This window comes from Prionailurus bengalensis, chromosome D3 (genome assembly GCF_016509475.1).
Source record: "Prionailurus bengalensis isolate Pbe53 chromosome D3, Fcat_Pben_1.1_paternal_pri, whole genome shotgun sequence".
In the NCBI taxonomy this organism is placed as follows: domain Eukaryota; kingdom Metazoa; phylum Chordata; class Mammalia; order Carnivora; family Felidae; genus Prionailurus; species Prionailurus bengalensis.
The window spans coordinates 27,745,763-27,758,834 of record NC_057356.1 but is presented as its reverse complement, the minus strand read 5'-3'; the positions used below and the strand labels follow the sequence as shown (position 1 = coordinate 27,758,834).

At 42.9% G+C, this 13,072-nt stretch overlaps 1 protein-coding gene across 2 annotated transcripts in view; it reads left to right on the top strand.

The window, feature by feature from the left end:
• The window catches only part of DGCR8 (DGCR8 microprocessor complex subunit), a 35,429-nt gene that overhangs the window by 13,186 nt on the left and 9,171 nt on the right, over positions 1-13,072 (top strand). For both annotated transcript variants that reach the window (XM_043559350.1, XM_043559349.1), the window contains exons 8-9: positions 33-131; positions 1,654-1,736. In XM_043559350.1, the coding sequence (XP_043415285.1) occupies positions 33-131; positions 1,654-1,736 (182 nt within the window). The remainder of the gene's footprint in view (positions 1-32; positions 132-1,653; positions 1,737-13,072) is intronic.

Here is a 13,072-nt window from a genome sequence, read left to right as displayed (position 1 = left end):
AGTGTTTCTAAAGCAATAATTTTAATTTTAAGAGAACCCAAGTGAGCCTTTTGGTGCCTCGGTGACCATTGATGGTGTGACCTATGGATCCGGAACTGCAAGCAGCAAAAAACTTGCGAAGAATAAAGCTGGTAATGTGCCTATTTGGGTGTCAGAGACCCATGTTACCTACTGTGTCTGCCTCTCCCCTTAGCTGGGGAGGGCTGGGGGTAGAGCAAATCCATTTTATTTATGTAATCATCTACCTTGGTTTTTTAAAAGTATGTGCTCTTTGGAAAAGACTCAAGTAGAGGAAGCAAAGTGTGAGAAATAAAAGTAGAAAATGCAGACCTCTGCTCGGTGGAGGCTGGGCCAGAATCCTCCAACCTTGTCCCCACCACTCACAGAGCTGACTAGGCTGTGCCTAGCACGCATACTAGAGCGGGTTTGTATTTAAACTGAGCAAAACGTGGGCATCTTAGGAGATGACAAACAGGTGGAAACATATGCAGTCAGCATTCTCCTTGAGTGGTTTTGACATGTGCGAGGACGATTTCCTGAGTCCTTCAAACCGCCATTCATTGAACATAGCCTGTCAGATCCCTGGGAAGGCCTATGTTTCTGGTTAAAATGGAAACCGTTCTGCCTCACCATTAGGATTACTTGACCTCTTCTTGGGAGTAGAGCACATTGCATGGTACATGTTGGGTGTACCCAGACACTGGCGCCCACAATTCCATTCTTGAGGTTTCTCTGTTGTGTCCTCCAAAGCATGAAGCATGTTGGTTTATCACATTCTCACCAGGTCTCGAGGGTGGTGAAAGTGCTTTTGCTCACGTGACTCAGAATTTCCTTTGGAGTTGCTTTCTTTGGTGATGTATGCTGAGGATGATTGGGAGAATACGTTACTTTCTATCCTTTGGTCACGGGTTCTCCCTCAAGGCCTGCTGTCCATTTTAGGCAGAGAACTGACAAAAGCCTTTTTCAGCTCAACACACTGGTGCTGCTAAGGTCATGGGGCACATAACCAGCAGAGTGGGGCTCATTGTGGGAGTGGAAACGTCCTGGCAGTGGGGCTCTGCTCTCCCCATGTGCAAGGATCCACTTCTCTGCCCAGACCCCAGCTGCTCTCTTGATACCTCACTCGGATGTCTTGCCAGCACCTACAACTCTACAGGGTCAGACATTTGCCCCTCCCCTGTTCTGCAGCACCCCCCACTTCCCCACCCCAGTGGTGAGTGGCAGCCCTGCTCACGCAGAAACCTGTGCTCAGCATTGAGTCATCCCTCTGCTCCATCCTGCAGATGCTTTCTCCAAAGTATCTGTCCAATCGCTCTGCTTTTCCCTGCCACACTCAGCAGCCTGCTCACTCCTCAGGCCTCGCTGCCTGGCCTGCTACAAGTACCTCAGGGCAAGAGTACACACAGCTTGGTGTGGCTTACAAGGCTGCCCACAGTCTTAACGCTTGTCCCGCAGCCTCCTTTGTTTAGGATGTGAACCTCCCGTCCTCTGCTCTCCCTGCCTGTGAAGTGCTATTTGCTGTTCCCCAGGGCCCTTGCTTTCCTCTGAGCCGTGGGTACTCTGGCCCTACACAGGAGTCAGCATGTAGCTTGCTCTGGAGTTAGGAAGCAAGCTGGGCCTGAGCCCTCACCCTTGGGGTTTTTCTTTTCATAGCCCGAGCTACGCTGGAGATCCTTATCCCTGACTTTGTCAAACAGACCTCTGAGGAAAAGCCCAAAGACAGTGAAGAGCTTGAGGTGAGTGTTGTGATCCTGCCCTGTTTGGAGCTGTGGTCCCAGTGCAGTGTCCACACCCCACCCTCCTCACTAGTGCAGGTTATGCTTACGGATTTAGTCACCCAAGCTCTAGGTGATTTTGTTTTGTTCATATTTTATAAAAGGGGAAACTAGCTTGTCTTTGTGCAAACAGGGGGAAAGGTGTTATTTTTGTCAGAGATTTTTGTCCCGTGTCTTGCAGTGAGTGGTAAAGAATGTGCATAATAAGTGTATACGGGAGTTCGTCAGCTCTACCCTGACTGGAGATCCATGGTGAGAATGAAACTTTGAGACTGTCTGTAAAAGTTATGTCGTTCTTTGTATTAAGAACTACTTAAAACTACTTGTGAACTTTCTTGGGTAAATATGATAAAATGGATATTTGTAGTAAGGGCTTCTCAAATTCTGAGGAAGGTGTTCTTTTTTATAAGTTCATTAAAAATATTTTTTTTTAAGTTTATTTTAGAGAGAGAGGGCATGAGTGAGGGACAGAAAGGGAGAGAGAGAGAATCCCAAGCAGGCTCTGTGCTGTCAGTGCAGAGCCCAATGTGGGGCTCAGACTCAAACCATGAGATCATGACCTGAGCCAAGATCAAGAGTCGGATGCTTAAGCAACTGAGCCACTCAGAAGCCTCTCTAACAGTTTTATTGATATGTAATTTATATACCATGAGTTTTGCTCTTTTAAACCGTACTGTTGAGTGGATTTTTGTGTATTCAGAGTTGTACAATCATCGCTTGCAGTGTTCTAATCTTAGAATATTTTCATCTCTCTGGGAGGAAACCCCATACCCATTAGCAGTCACTCCTAATTCTCCCTGTTCCTTGCCCCTCAACCCCTGGCGACCACTAATCTCTCTGTCTTGATGGATTTACTAGTTCTGGACACTTCATACCAATGGAATCATATGACATGTGGTCCTTTGTGGCTGGCTTTTATTTACCATGCTGTCTTAGCTGTAGGTTTTATCAGATTGAGGAAATTTCCTTCTGCTCTTGGTTTGCTGGGAGTTTTTTTTAGGAATGGATGTTGGATTTTGTCAGATGTTTTTCCTGCTTATACTGAAATGATTGTCAGGTTTTTGTTTTTTACTTTAGTCATGTGGTGGTATATTGCATAGGTTTTTGAATGTTAAACCAACCTTGGATTTCTGGGATAAATCCCACTTAGTCATGGTGCACGTAAGTTTGATGTGTTGCTGGATTTAGCGTGCTGGTATTTTAAGGACTTTTGCAGCTATATTTATAAGGAATACTTGTCTAGTTTTCTTGTGATGTCTGGTGTTGGTGTTGGGGTAATACTGTCTTTACAGAATGCGGTGGAAACTGTTCCTTTCTCTACTATTGGTGTGGAATATTTCGTGAAAGGTTGGTAGTAATTTTTTAAACATTTGATAGAATTCACCAGTGAAACCATCTGAGTCCAGACTTGAATTTGTCTGAGGTTAGTTAATTACTAATTCAATCTTTTCACTTTTACCTCTGTTCAAATATCCTATTCCTTTTTGAGCTGGTTTGGAAACTTTGGGTTTTTATAGGAATTTTTCATTTTGATCTAGACTAATTCTTTGGCATACATTTATTCATAGTGTTCCATTATGATCCACGTTGTTTTGGTAAGTTTGTGCTGCTCCTGCTTTCATTACTGATTTTAGTAGTTGAGTCCCTCTTTTTTTCTCTTGGTCAATTTAAAGTTTGTCGGTGTTGTTGATCTTTCAAAGATCTAACTTCCGGTTTTGTTGATTTCCCCCCCCCCCCCCCCCAATAGCTTTGTTACTGTCTGTTTCATTTATTTCTGCTGTAGCCTTTGTTTCCTTTCTTCTGCCAACCTTAGGTTTAGTTTGTTTTTCTTTTCTAGAGTCTTCAGAGTATTGATTGGAGATCTTTTCTTTTTATTTATTCCATTTAATTTTATTATTTATTTATTTATTTATTTATTTATTGAGAGAGAGAGAGAGAACACACGAGTAGGGGAGAGGGGCAGAGGTAGAGAGTGTGAGAGAGATTCTTAAGCAGGCTCCATGCTCAGGGCTCAATCCCACAACCCTGGGATCATGACCTGAGCTGAAATCAAGAGTCAGGTGCTTAACTGACTCAGCCACCCAGGTGCCCCCTGAGATCTTCTTTCTAAATATTGGAGTTTGGGCTATAAATTTTTTTCTATGTACTACTTTAACTGCGGCCCATAAGCTCTAGTGTGTGTTCTATTTTTTGTTCACCTCAAAGTGTTTTTCTCATTTCTCTTGTGGTTTCTTCTTGAACCATTGGTTATTTTAGGAATGTCTACTTTCCATCTATTTGTGAATTTCCCAAATTTCCTTTAGTTATTGATCTTTAATTCCAGTGCGGTTCAAAAACATAGTTTGTATGATTCCAGTCAGTCTTTTAAATTCATTGAAGTTTGTTTTATGACCTAACATACGATTTGCCCTAGAGAATGTTTTATATGCAAGTGTACCATGGAGTGAACCAGATGCCTGTTAGGTCTAGTTGGTGTATAGTGTTATCTTTCTTTGTTGGTCTTCTGCCTAGTTCTTCTATCTGTTCTTGAATGTGGGTATTGGAGTCTTCTGCTGTTGTTATTGAATTATAGCTTCTTTCAATTCTGTTTTTGCTTCATGTATTTTGGGGCTGTTGGTAGCTACATATATGTTGGTGGTATTGGGAGGTAATTAGAAATGTATGTTTGGTCTTTGTTCTTGGTTCCTGGTGCAGAGCTTCTAATGTAATACAGTACATTAATGTGTTTTTTGTCCCCATTTTTTTTTTTTTTTTTAATTTTTAAAAAAAAATTTTTTTTTTTCAATGTTTATTTATTTTTGGGACAGAGAGAGACAGAGCATGAACGGGGGAGGGGCAGAGAGAGAGGGAGACACAGAATCGGAAGCAGGCTCCAGGCTCCGAGCCATCAGCCCAGAGCCTGATGCGGGGCTCGAACTCCCGGACCGCGAGATCGTGACCTGGCTGAAGTCGGACGCTTAACCGACTGCGCCACCCAGGCGCCCCTGTCCCCATTTTTTTAAAAAGCTGCAGGTTGATAAAGGTGAATGTTTTTTGTTATTTTTAACAGACTCCTTTTTTTAAGATTTTTTTCCCATTTATTTATTTATGAGAGAGAGGGAGAGAGAGAGAATCTCATGAGGGGCAGAGAGAAAGGGAATCCCACACAACAATGACAGTGCAGAGCCCGAAGTGGGGCTCGAACTTGCCTGAAGCCGCGCTCAAACTCACGAACTGTGAAATCATGACCTGAGCCTAAGTCAGATGCTTAACTGACTGAGCCACTCGGGCACCCCTTAACAGGCCCCTTTCAACCACATCTGAGTTTATGTTAATGAAGTAGCTTTTGGACCATTCCTTTGGGTGGGAGCTGGTTGCCCAGGGAATTTACCATCTAATTAGAGGGTTGGGACTTTCAGGGGCCTCCCCCTCCTGTGTGTTTGGGGGGAGGCACTGGATGTTGAGCTAATTGCTAATGGCCAATGAGGTAATCAGTTATGCCTGTATAGTGAAGCCTCCATTAAAAAACTCTTAACTGAAGGGGTTCAGAGAGCTTCTTGGTTGATGAACACATTGAGATGCTGAAAAGATGGCAGGCTCAGAGAAGGCATGGAAGCTCTGTACCCCTTCTTTTATACTTGCCCTATTTATCTTTTCCATCTGGCTGTTTCTAAGTTACATCCTTTTGTAATAAAGCAGGGCTCTAGGAAGTAAAACGGAGGAAGGGTTGGGAACTGCCAGTATATAGCTGCTCAGTCAGAAGCACAGGTGACAACCTGGACTTGAGGTTAGTGGCAAGTGGTGGCAATAGTCTTGTAGGACTGAGCCCTTAATCTGCAGGATCTGCTTTAACTCCTGGCAGTTACCATTAGAACGGCTTGGTGTGGAAACACATTCATTTGGTGTCACAAGTGTTCAAACCAGAAGTCAGTTCTATTTAATGTTTATAATGGTTATGTCACCTTGATGGATGGACTCTTTGTCATTATTAAATATCCTTTATCTTTAGTAACAGGTTTTGTCTTAGTGTCTTAGAGTCAGTTTTCTCTGATATAGTCATTCCTACGTTTTTTTTTTTTTAATTTTTAATATTTGTTTATTTTTGAGAGAGAGACAGAGTGTGAGCAGGGAGAGGCAGAGAGAGAGGGAGACACAGAATCCAAAGCAGGCTCCAGGCTCTGGGCTGCCAGCACAGAGCCCAATGTGGGGCTTGAACTCATGAACCATCAGATCATGACCTGAGCTGAAGTCAGACGCTTAACTGACTGAGCCACCCAGGCGCCCAGTCATTCCTACTTTCTGATATGTCTTTCCATCCTTTTACCTTTAACCCGTCTGTGTGTTTGAACCTAAATTGTGTTTCTTCTACACAGCATAAAACTGGGTTTTGTTTCTATGCATTCTGTCAAATCTCTGCCTTTTGATCAGAGTTTAATAAATTTGTTTTTTAAAGATTTTATTTTTAAGTAATCTCTGCACCCAATGCAGGGCTTGAATTTATAAGCGTAAGATCAAAAGTCACATGCCCCACCGACTAAGCCAGCCAGGTGCCCCTTTTAAATAAAGTTAATCAACTTTTTTTTCTTTTTTTTTTTCTTTTTGGAGGGACCTTAGTCAATTGAAATGTAATTACTGATAAGGTAGAATTGATATATACCATTACACTGTTTGCTTTCTGTTTTATGTCTTTTTGTTCCTCAGTTCCTTCGTTACTGCCTCTTCTGTTTTAAATACTTTCTAATGTACCACTTTAATTCTCTTGTTTCTTTCACTGTATATACATATATTTTTAAATTTTTTTAACATTTATTTATTTTTGAGAGACAGCATGAGCAGGGGAGGGGCAGAGAGAGAGGGAGACACAGAATCTGAAGCAGGCTCCAGCCTCTGGAGCCTGACGTGGGGCTTGAACTCACAAGCCGTGCGATCATGACCTGAGCCGAAGTCAGACACTTAACCAACTGAACCACCCAGGCGCCCCTCCCTGTATATTTTTAAGTTATTTTCTTGGTGATTGTCATAGGGTAAAACAGTAACATCTAAACTGAAAACAATCTAGTTTGGACTAATGCCAACTAACTTCAGTTGTATATAAAAATTTTGCTCCTATAGCTCTATTTATCATCACCTTTATGTTTATGTTGTCACAAATTACCTCTCTGTATGTTGTGTGTCCACAAACATGGATTTATAATTATTGTTTTACGTAGTTGTCTTTAAATCCTTTTTTTTTTTTTTTTAATGTTTATTTTTGAGAGAGACAGACCGTGAGTAAGGGAGGGTCAGAGAGAGAGGGAGACACAGAATCCTAAGTAGGCTCCGGGCTCTGAGCTGCCAGCACAGAACCTGACACAGGGCTTGAACCCACAAACCGTGAGATCATGCCGTGAGCTGAAGTTGGATGCTTAACCGATGGAGCCACCCAGGCGCCCCTAAATCTATTTTTTTTAATGTTGGTTTATTTTTTTCTTTTCTCTTTTTTTTCTCTCTCTTTTTTTTAATGTTTATTTATTTTTGAGACAGAGACAGAGCATGAACGGGGGAGGGGCAGAGAGAGAGGGAGACACAGAATTGGAAGCAGGCTCCAGGCAGAACCTGATGTTGGGCTTGAACTGACAAGTTGTGAGATCATGGCCTAAGTCAAAATTGGACTCTGAGTCAACTGAGCCACCCAGATGCCTCTATATAGTTGTCCTTTAATTCAGAAAGGAAAAACAGAATTAGAAACAATATTGTTTATATTGTCTTTTATTTACCGTAGTTAGCTTTATTTTTTGTAATGCCCTCAATTTGTTTATGGTCTACAGTGTCCTTTTATTTTGGCCTGAAGGCTCTTCAGTATTTCTTGGAGGGCAGTTCTACTTACTACCTGTGGATTCTCTCAATTTTTGTTTATCTGAGAATGTCTTAACAATTCCCTTTTAAAAAAAAATTTTTTTAAATGGTTATTTTTTGAGAGAGAGAGAGAGTATGAGTGGGTGAGGGGCAGAGAGAGAGGGGGAGACAGAATCTGAAGCAGGTGCCAGGCTCTGAGCTGTCGGGACAGAGCCTGATGTGGGTGCTCAAACCCATGAACCGTGAGATCGTGACCTGAGTTGCAGCTGGACGCTTAAATGACTGAGCCACCCAGGTGTCCCTTAATGATTCTCTTTTTGAAGCATAGTTTTGCTGGCTGGGTATAGAATTTTTTTTAAGTTTATTTACTTTGAGAGAGAACCAGGGAGGGGCAAAGAGATAGGGAGAGAGAGCAAGAATCCCAAGCAGGCTCCACACTCAGTGCAGAGCCCTGTGCGGGGCTCAAAGTTAACAACCGTGAGATCATGACCTGAGCCAAAATCAAGAGTTGGACGCTTAACTCACTGAGCCACCCAGGCACCTCTGCATATAGAATTCTTAGTTGACATTGTTTTTCTTCATAGTGGTGATCTGTCTGCCTTCTGGCCTCTATAAGGAATGAGAAATCGGCTGTTAATCTTACTGAGAATAATGTTATTGATGAGTTGTTTCTCGTACTGTTTTCAGATTTTGTCTTTGGCCTTTGACAGAAATGTGTAGGTATAGATTTCTTTAGTTTATTCTTTTTGGAATTTGTTGAGCTTCTTGGATACGTAATGTTTTCCATCTTTAAGAAGTTTCAGCCTTTATTTTCTCATAATTTTTTTTGCCCTTTAGTATCCTCTTTTTCTGGGAATCCCATTATAGGTAACCTAGTACACTCATGGTATCCCACAGGTCTATGGGGCACTGTTATTTATTTATTTATTTTCTTTGTCTTAATTGATAGTCTGGTGAGATACTGTTCTTATGCTTTCCTTTAATTCTTAGATGTGGTTGTTTGTTTTAGTTTTTTGAGCATATTATAGCTGGTTTATTTTATTTATTTTTTAATGTTTATCTTGAGAGAGTGTGCAAGCATATGCATGAACACTTGAGTGGGGGAGGGGCAGAGAGAGAAGGAGAGAATCCCAAGCAGGCTCCAAGCTGTCAGCGCAGAGCCTGATGTGGGGCTTGATCCCACGAACTGTGAGATCATGACCTGAGCCAAAATCAAGAGTTGGACCCTTAACTGACCAAGCCACCCAGGTGCCCCTCCTCAAGGATGGTTTGTATTGACTACTTTTCTTCATCTTGTATGGCATATACATTTGTGTTTTAGTTCATGTCTCGTTAAACCTGGGCATTTCAAATAATGTGGCAACTGTGGATATCAAGATTACCAGTTAGAGGACAATTTTTTTTTTTAAATATTTATCATTTTTGAGAGAGCACAAGCAGGGGAGGGGCAGAGAGAGAGGAGGAGACATAGAGTCTGAAGCAGGCTACAGGCTCTGAACTGTTAGCACAGAGCCTGATGCAGTACTCAAACCCACTAACCACAAGATCATGCCCTGAACTGAAGTCAGACCCTTAACCGACTGAACCACCCAGACATCCCAAGGACATATTTCTTGCCTCACAGCTCTGGAGACTGGACATCTAAACTCAAGGTGTCAGCAAGGTTGGTTTCTTCTGAAGGCTAGGAGAGAAAGATCTCTTTCAGGCCTCTCTCTGTTTGGAGATAACAGTTGGAGATAACTGATAACAGTCCTTCTCCTTGTACTGTGTGTTTGTTTCTGAATCTGTTTATAGGGACAGTAGTCATATTGGATTAGGGCCCACCCTAATGACCTCATTTTAACTTGATTATGTCTGTAAGGACCTTATCTGCAAAAAAGGTTATATAATGAGGTACTGGAAGTTAGGATTTCAGCCTATCAATATGTGGGTGGACAGAATTCAACCCATAATAGTGTGACTTTCCTAGACTATTTTGTGAAATCCAAGTCAGAGATTTCCTGACCTAAATCAGTAAGTCTCCCAGCCTTTGCTAGGGGCCTCTTTATGCATGTTGGGGTCACCTTTAATGCTCTAGTAGTTGACATTGTGCCTTAGCCTTTACTTCCTTCCCACTTGCACAGAGCTTCTGAGTCAATCAGGAGATTTGGGCCTTCCCAGGTCTTTCCTGGGCATGCAAGTGGCCACCTAGATCTCCAGACAAGTTGGAGCTTTTCAAAGCCTCTTAAGGGCATCTCATTCTCTAGCTTTTCCTTTTATGTTTTCTGACCTGCCTCTTGCTTGCCAGCTGGTATCCCAGCCTCAGGCAACTGCAGTATGAAACAGTTGCCACTGATTATTTTTGATAGATTTCCTGGGGAATTGGGCTGTTTTCACCGAATGAACTCTGAGTTGGGTCGCATAAAGGCAAGTTTTACAATGAGCTTTTCTGTAGAGCTGCCACATGGACCAGACAGCAGTGGTTCTCTGGGCTTGGGGTGTTGGGGAACCAGTTTGCCTTCTTCAGTGAACCAGCCTTGCTGGTTCCCAAGGCTACCACAGAGCTGGGAAGAGAAGACAGGAATGGGCCAAATTTTATAAATAAAATGCTACAAAGCTCATTGTTCTTAGCAAAATTCAGCCATTTTTTTCTTGAATAAATGCTCCCCAGATTGTTGTCTTTAATTTCCAGAATTCTGAAAAAGTTGATTTTGACAGTTTTAGTCAGTGTTCTTGTTGATCCTGTGGAGGAGCAAAATTTGGAGGTTTTTTTATTCTGTCACCCTAGAACTGGTATAGGCTGCGTTTAAAACTTTTTTTCAAAAACAAAAAAGACAAAATATAAAACAGTATTCACCTGGGTGACTCAGTTGGTTAAGTCTGACTTCAGTTCAGGTCATGATCTCATGGTTTCAAGCCCCACATTGGGCTCTCCTATCAGCGAGGAGCCTTTTTCTGATCCTCTGTCCTTTCTCTCTGCCCCTCCCCTACTCGTACGGGTGCACACTCTCTCGAAAATAAATTGACGTTAAAAAAAACTAAACATTTTTTCCAATCTTTTTAGACTGAGACTATTCTAAAATATGGTAAAGTGCCCATGGCAGTTTAAATTGCACTCGGGTGTCTATTTTTTGTGCTTTATTGTCATAGATGGGTCATAGACAGATCACAGTGCCCACTCAGCAAACAAAATCTCAAAAAGGCTAGCTCCTCCAGGAAAAATCACATTTTCAACTTTATTTCTCAATAACCTAACTATGGAACAGTGGTTGTTCAGGGAGGCTTCCAAGGCATGTTGGAGAACTTGTTACCTACACCTCTACCCATAGCCTGCCAAGGCCCTTAGGATTGGTTGTTGCAGTTTATGGTGCATGGGCTATATAGGTTGCACGCCACCATTCTCTGATACGGGGTAGCAGAAACTGGAAGGGGTAGCTATGGTTCTGGTGCTGGGAGTCAGCGTGGCCTAGGCAAGCAGGGGATGTGCGGCTCCAGGAGCCTTTTTGGAAGATGGAGCTTTGCTTTGTCACAGCAGCTCATCTGAGTAGCCTCTGCTGTTGCCCAATGCGGTGGGGATGTGTGTCTTACCTGTCTAAGCATGCAGCACCCACGCCCCACTGCCTGTGGCTATTGTGGTAAAGTTTAAAGTAACTCAGTAAATTATAGTTGATTTAAGAAATTTTTGACATGTTGAGATAATGGAAAATTCTCCAGGGTTAGTACAGCAAGTGTTAGGAACACCTGGTTTCAAGATAAGATCCAAGATGGTCTCCATTTAGTGTTGTGGCCTCTAAGATACCAGCATCTGGCTTGGTTGGTTATTAACTGAATGAATTAGCATTTCAGTCCAGTTTTTAATCTGAAAGTCTCTGTGCTTACTGTTGGCTTTAGTTCACTTTTGTATTTGGCACCATTGTAGTTCCCTAAGCAGGGACCTCCCAGTTTCATTCTGGCCAGCTTAGGGACCCAGGGGTGTTCCATGGCTCTCCCAGCCTTGTGTGTTGAAGAGTGGTCTGTCGCTCCAGTTACCTGCTCTGTCCCAGCTGTTTTTTGCAGTCCCACCACCTGCATGTGGCCTCATATGTGGCTGTCTGGTGGTATACACTCTTGGAGGGCTACAAGCTTGCCCCAGACTGTGATGTCAACCCTGTCTCTACCTCATGCTTGGTGGTCAGAGACTGGTGGTTACCTCTTCTCTAGAGTGCATGGTTTTGATGATGACCAGCTGGCAGTCTTTGTGCTCAGTTCTTTCATTTTCCACCTTTCCTCCTGCCCTGTACAGTCTGCAAGGTCATTGTGGCTGCACCCTTGTCCCTGGAGCCTTTTACATCAGCACCTCTAGTGAGGCGTCTGCTGTGACAGAGACTGCAGGTTTCTGGAATTTGTGCCTCAGGTTGTGCTGGATAGTAGGAAGATTCAGGATCTGGCCATGTACTCTGGGGCTCTTCTGGAAAGTGAGGGATCTTTCCAGAAATAACATCAGAAAGTAGCCTGAGAGGGGTTCCTGGGTGGTTCAGTTGGTTGGGTGTCCAACTTCAGCCTAGGTCATGATCTCGCTGGTCCCGAGTTCTGGCCCCACAGCAGGCTCTGTACTGACAGCTCGGAGCCTGGAGCCTGTTTCGGATTCTAGGTCTCCCTCTCTGTCTCTGCTCCTACCCCACTCACACTCTGTCTCTCTCTCTAAAAAGTAAATAAACATTAAAAAATTAAAAAAAAAAGGCAAGCTTGAGAGAGGAGGTCTTCCCAGGTAGAGGAGGCTATGTGGGCAGCTCGGAAATCCCAGGTATAAAAGTTCCCTTGTACACACAAGGGACTTTTTCATGTTGGTTCTCCAATTCTCTGACACCAGCTAGGTGTCTGCAACTTTGCTCAGTTCTTACACTATTTACATGGAGTTGGCTCAGTTCCAGAAGACTGCCCATACTTCACATTCCAGCCACAAATGGGGTGCGCAGGCCACCCACATTGACCAGCCAACTACAGATTCAGGGGTTTCCGTGACTTCCCTTGGGTTCATTAATTTGCTTGAATGAGAACTTTTTTAGAATTTGCTCTCAGAACTCAGGGAAACTCCTTACGTTTACTGGTTTATTATTAAGAATACAAATGGATAGCCAGATGAAGAGGTGCTTAATCATGGTTGGTCTTTCTGGTGACCAGCCCCCTCATGAAGCTGTCTAGGCTCTGCCCCCCACCATACCTAATTAGCATAAACTCAGATGAGGTCCAGAGGGACTCCTTTGAATAATAAAAGATACTCCTATTAGGAAATTCTAAAGTTTTAGGCACTCCCTGAACTGGATACAAGGACCAGATATGTGTCTGATGACCAAAAATGTCCTCATCCTCTGGAGAGGTTTTTCTTTACACTTAGAATTTAATTGTGTATGTGTGTACTTATTTCCCATTTTAAAATTTGTCAGAGAAGAAAGTAGCTTTTCTGTCAGGTTGAAGGTACTAGAGCAGCACAATCATGACTGATAGGAATTGCTGTCTTGCTCCTG